Source organism: Lathyrus oleraceus, chromosome 4, assembly GCF_024323335.1.
Source record: "Lathyrus oleraceus cultivar Zhongwan6 chromosome 4, CAAS_Psat_ZW6_1.0, whole genome shotgun sequence".
Lineage (NCBI taxonomy): Eukaryota > Viridiplantae > Streptophyta > Magnoliopsida > Fabales > Fabaceae > Lathyrus > Lathyrus oleraceus.
This window is the reverse complement of record NC_066582.1, coordinates 46,279,767-46,285,352: the sequence shown is the minus strand read 5'-3', so window position 1 is coordinate 46,285,352 and position 5,586 is coordinate 46,279,767. Positions and strand designations below refer to the sequence as shown.

Here is a 5,586-nt window from a genome sequence, read left to right as displayed (position 1 = left end):
GAAGGCCGTTATAGTACGAAAGTTAAATGTCAATTTATGCTGAGATTTGTGCCAAGTGGGAGCGGTTGGAAGATTACTATTATGTGTGGGTTTCAATTTCATCTACTAGCGATGGACTTAGATGACCATATGTATTAGGTCGTTTAAAAGATCATGAAAGAAAGTTTATAAACGACATGACGAAATACAATATGGCTCCCAAAAACATAATTAATGCTTTAAAAGATAGAGATCCAAAAAATCTGACGAGTGTTACACAGGTATACAAGGCAAGATCTACGTACAAGATTAACAAGATGGGTCCATTGATTGAGATGCAACATCTATTGAGTCTAACTCGTCAAGAGAAATAAATACATGTATTGGTGCAGAAACATGGCCGAATCAGAGGTTGTTGTTGATATCTTTTGGACGCATCCTAACTCAGTGGAGTTGTTGAATATGTTTTATTTGGTGTTGATTTTTTTATTGTACATATAAAATAAACATGCATTGCATGCACCGATTTCTTCTATGTTCAGTTATTTAATCCTGGGTTGGAAGCTGTTGATTATTTATTGCACATAAAAAACAAACAGGTATCAGCTACCACCACTTGAGACTGTTGGTGTTACATCCATAAAGTTGACATTTTCGGTTGGGTTTTCCTATATGGAACATGAAAGGGAGGAAACTTCACACAGGAACTATAAAAGCTGAAAGAGTTGTTTGCTGCAGAGAAGTTGCTACCCAAGGTTTTGGTAATGAACTGTGAACTGACGTTGATAAATGTTGTGGAAGTTATGTTTCCAAACTTAACTCATTTGTTGTGTCTGTTCCATTTTACAAAACTGTTAGTATGGAGTGTAAGAAGTATGTCAAATCACATAGACATGAGCATGTTATGGATTTATGGGACATGATTATATATTCGAATATGGAGTATGAGTTTTTGGTACATCTGAAGCATTTTGAGGTTGTATATGCTGATATTCCTAAATTTGTTCAATATGTGCATGAAACTTTGTAGACATCCTATAAAGAAAGATTTGTTACTGCTTAGACTAATATAGTCACTCATTTAGGAAACACAACGACGAATAGGTACATCGATGTGACTTTGCATAAGGATACATTACTAATTATCAAACAATGACATCCTTTTTCTATTTATGTTTTTTAGGGTTGGGTCTTCTCACTTGAGACTAAAAAACAAGTTGACATTTGACATCTAGCAAGGGAGATTTATGAAGAAATTGGGATGCTGTGAACACCATGTTGAAGTTGCAATTAGGTTCAATTAGAGTATCATTTCAGAAAAGTATTGCTAATATTGAGCATCAGTATAACACTCCATTTTACTTAAGATTGCACAACTTCGTTTCAAGACAGTGTATTTAACACATTGGAAAGGAGCTAGAAAGGGTAAAATTTATTGGTTCTGACAAAGTTGTATGTGGTTGCTTCATTAGAACAACACATGAGTTACCTTGTGTGTGTGAACTTGTAGGTCTTCAAATACAAGGTGAGCCTATTCCGTTAGAATCGATTCATATGTTTTGGAAGAAATTATTCATTGACGAGTATGAGGTCACTGAAAAAGATAGTGGGACACAATTAGATTTAGAAGAAGAGTGTCAAGAGTTGAAGAGGTATTTTAGTACAATGGATATTGTAGGCCTGAGGGTGATGAAGAAAAAAATTCGTAAACTAGCACATCCATCCATAATTTCCATGTGTCCACCACTAGTGGTGTACAAGTCAAATAAGGAAATTAAGAGAAGAAAAAAAGTTGAAGAGAGTGATATGCATCATGATCCTTCGCAATGTCAATCGTGTAGCCAGTCTTCAAAACATATTTACTTGTCTCAGTTTCCTGTTTTCTTACATCAATACATTGGTGACATTGTTAATATTGATAAAGATGGAAATTATGATATTACAGCTTTACTTGGATGAGGCAAAAAGTTTTAGCCTTTTGTTCAGACGCAGCTAGATACTGAAGTTTATCAACATCATCAAATGTATTCCAATATGTTATATGACACGGTACCAGAAGTTTGGAGTGTGTTGCGGGTCGCTAGCTTGGATGTACAGAGTCGTGAGAAGTGGGTGATTATTTCTGATATGGATTACCCTATTGCTTATAGATACAATGTCATATTGATCTCATTTTCCATGAATCTTAACATCACATTCTTCTCATTAGTGACAACTCCATGCATAACTTCGAGTAGACACAATTGCAGTTGGTTTTGTTGACAACAATCATTGGATTCATGTGAAGTTGAAACGCAATTATCATTTGCCTCCCGTCACAGACCGATGGAGACAAAATTATAGTGAAAGTCCATGAGAATTAGCATATGCAGGACATAACTTACAAGGCAAGAAGAAGTTAGGAATTCAACATAATTTGTTTTATATTGATATTGTAGCATTTTTTGCATTATATGTATATATTTTATCGGATATAGTTTGTTAAAAAATGCAAAAATTATATTATTTTCTATATCTCACCACTGCCTACCGGATTTTTAAATATTTCTGAAAATTTTGATATGTATCCGATTTTTCAAAAAATCCGGTAGGTCTTATACTTAACCGGATTTTTCTAAAAAATCCGAATAACTGCATCATATTTTTATTAAAAAAACTGTATAATTGTATTGACTTTTTCAAAAAATCGGTATATAGACATCGTATTTTTCAAAAAACCGATATTACTTCCACAATTTTGCATATTCCCTTAAATTTTTATGAAAATTTTTGTTAATGTCCGAAGTTTCTTCATATTTTTGAATTTTTTTTTTTTATAAATCCAATATTTCTACATACTATGTTAAAAAAATAATTTCTTTTATTTCATAATTTGAATTTTAAAATTACAAAAAATAAAATTAAAACATTAAAATTAAAAAAAAAAAGATTGAAATTCATAAATCTGATTTTGAAACTAAAGAAAACTGTATTACAAAGAGAGAGAGAGAAATAGTAGTATAACAAGGAAAGAAAGGGGTGTATAAGAAAAAAGCGAGGTGTAATTAGAAACGAGTCCAACATAACAGCAAATCGAAGCCCAATCTTTCTCTTTCATTCTTTACCATCAGAGCAAAAGAAACAAAACAAATCAAAACCTACCAGAAAATCAGAAGAACCCTTTGATTTTCAACCTTTGCGTTAAACTTCTCTGTAACTGTCTAAAACCATCGACGGAACCTTCAACCACCTCACAGGTACCCTAACAATTCTTTTTTCTCTTCAGTTTCGCGTTGTTATTATTATTATTATTATTATGCTTTCAGATTCGATGCATTGTTGAAACCATGATAATGTGTATTGAAATCATTAATTTGAAATCCCTTAACATAATCACTTATCCTGTTTAAGCTATTTTATTAAACTTATCCAAACAATTTTTTAGTTCTCTTAGGGTTAGTTAATTAGTTAAATTTGATTAGTTAGTTTGTTAAGTCAATTAGTGTGCGAATTCAGTTTCATCATAATATCGGAATCGTCTAGGGATTCGAGGTTCTAGGATGCAAATTCCTCTGAATCTTGACTAAAATCAATCATAATTGCGCGTTGTTGTTTTCATGGATGCAGTGGGGTGTGTTCTATGGCAGATAATGAGGAGGAGTTGTCGACGCCGATGCCAAGGGATGCGAAGATTATAGAGGGTTTGTTGAAATCGATGGGTGTAGAAGAATATGAACCTCGCGTTATTCACAAATTTCTCGAGTTATGGTATCGGTATGTTGTTGATGTGTTAACAGATGCTCAAGTGTATTCAGAGCATGCTAGCAAGTCGGCAATTGATCTTGATGATGTTAAGCTTGCCATTCAATCCCAGGCTAACTTCAGCTTCTCACAACCACCCCCTCGTGAGGTAATATTTTTTATAATCTATGAAGCACGCGTGTTGTGGTGTCTGACACACGTCGATGTATGACACTAGTACGACACGTGTCTGAAAAGTCAGACAAGCGGCCTTCAAAATTTTGGTTTTTTTTTGCTTAGACACTCTTTGAATCAGTATCCCACGCACCCATATGACACTCATTCAACACGTGTCGGACAATTCAGATACATTTTTCACAAAAAAAAAGGTTTTTCCTTTGCTTCAACCTACCTTATACAATTTTTGGACATGTATTTAACCAATATTATCAATGAAGAATTAAAGACAAATCAATTTTTATTAGATTATTTTGACCTCTTTTCATAACAGCGGGGTAGATGAAGCTTAAATACTATCCTATGTAGGGTCCTATGTTTTTGATATTATTGGTGCCAGAGTATTCGTGTCCCGGTGTCCATGTCGAAGTCTGTGATTCATAGTTCATAATTCAGTGTTTACCAATTTTCGTATCTGAAGGTTCGATTTTGCTTCATGTCAATCAACAACAAACATAAGCAACTTTGTTCAATATCATATATTCTTTTGTTGTTGTTGTTTAAGGATGACCCGTTTATCCGAAATCTAGAGTCTAGACTATACCACCACTTGTGTGAAACCCATCAAAGGACCAAGTGTGTCTATTTTCTTTGAGCCATTAATGTCAATCGCAGATTGCGGAAAATAGTAATGTGTTCGGATTCCTCTATGGGGCACTGCTATAGTGTTTGCTACAGCCATTATTTGACAATATTTTGTACTAAACACAGTGTATCGTAGGACAATAGCGGTTTGTTCAAATTCCGCTATGCTAGAGTTGCTTTAGCTGCTATTTAACGACACTGCTTTGAGCAGCCTAGTTGTTACAATTTTCTTGTTAAGTTATCCTACCGGATTGGCTTAGCAGATGCATGTAAATGTGTAAATTATTTTTCTTATATTCTTTCCTCCTCTGTGTGCTCTAAGGTGCTTCTGGAGCTGGCTAAAAACCGCAACAAGATGCCATTACCAAAATGTCTAGCACCTGGTGTTCCACTTCCGCCCGATCAGGACACGTTAATTAGTCCCAACTATCAGTTCGCATTTCCAAACAAAAGGTCTGCCGAACCTATAGAAGAAACCGAGGAGGAAGAAGCTTCTGTTAACGCGGATCCCAACCCGTCCTCCCAAGAAGAAAAGACAGACACTCAACAAAATCCAACTCAAAGAGTATCGTTTCCTTTGCCTAAACGCCAAAAGGACTGATCTCAATTCCAATATGTCTCCTAACTGATATGTAACAAAAGCCAAATTTGGCGACTATATAGTTTAATTGATATTGTGAAGTGATTCAACATATCCTATTCTTCATATTTTGAATTGTAATAGATGCATATAGTATGTATTATTAATCTTCAAGAATTTGCGTAGCGATGAATATTTTGTTTCTTTGAGGTCTCAGTTTCGAATTCTGTTACATAATTTTTGTGTTGGGTCAAGCTCATACAGAACTTTGCTTTAATCGAAGCCTCTGAAATGGTCGTCGGTTGGTTTTGATGTGTAGTAATTATTTGTGTGATATAATAATTCCTTCTCATGTATTGATGATTGGTGATTGATTGGCAAAGAGGACTCTCTATTGGGGACCCTTTACCACAAAACCATCACTTAGAATAGAGGAGGCCCCTAGTATTTGCTGGTGTGTGACCAAACACATCTCTACTAAAACT

The 5,586-nt window shown here is 34.6% G+C and overlaps 1 protein-coding gene across 1 annotated transcript; it reads left to right on the top strand.

Annotated features, from left to right (window-relative positions):
- The first annotated feature begins 3,048 nt into the window (after window positions 1–3,048).
- LOC127138806 (transcription initiation factor TFIID subunit 9) lies at window positions 3,049–5,305 on the top strand. Its single transcript, XM_051065342.1, has 3 exons — window positions 3,049–3,215; window positions 3,586–3,868; window positions 4,844–5,305. Exons 2-3 carry the CDS (start codon window positions 3,599–3,601, stop codon window positions 5,120–5,122), a joined length of 549 nt encoding a protein of 182 aa, XP_050921299.1. The 5' UTR covers window positions 3,049–3,215; window positions 3,586–3,598; the 3' UTR covers window positions 5,123–5,305.
- Window positions 5,306–5,586: the final 281 nt, after the last annotated feature.

Bases quoted from the DNA above. Each gene is read 5' to 3' on its own strand.
- LOC127138806 (XM_051065342.1), top strand. From the start codon at position 3,599: ATGGCAGATAATGAGGAGGAGTTGTCGACGCCGATGCCAAGGGATGCG. The intron at 3,869-4,843 runs GTAATATTTTTT...GTGTGCTCTAAG, and splicing joins CACAACCACCCCCTCGTGAG to GTGCTTCTGGAGCTGGCTAA.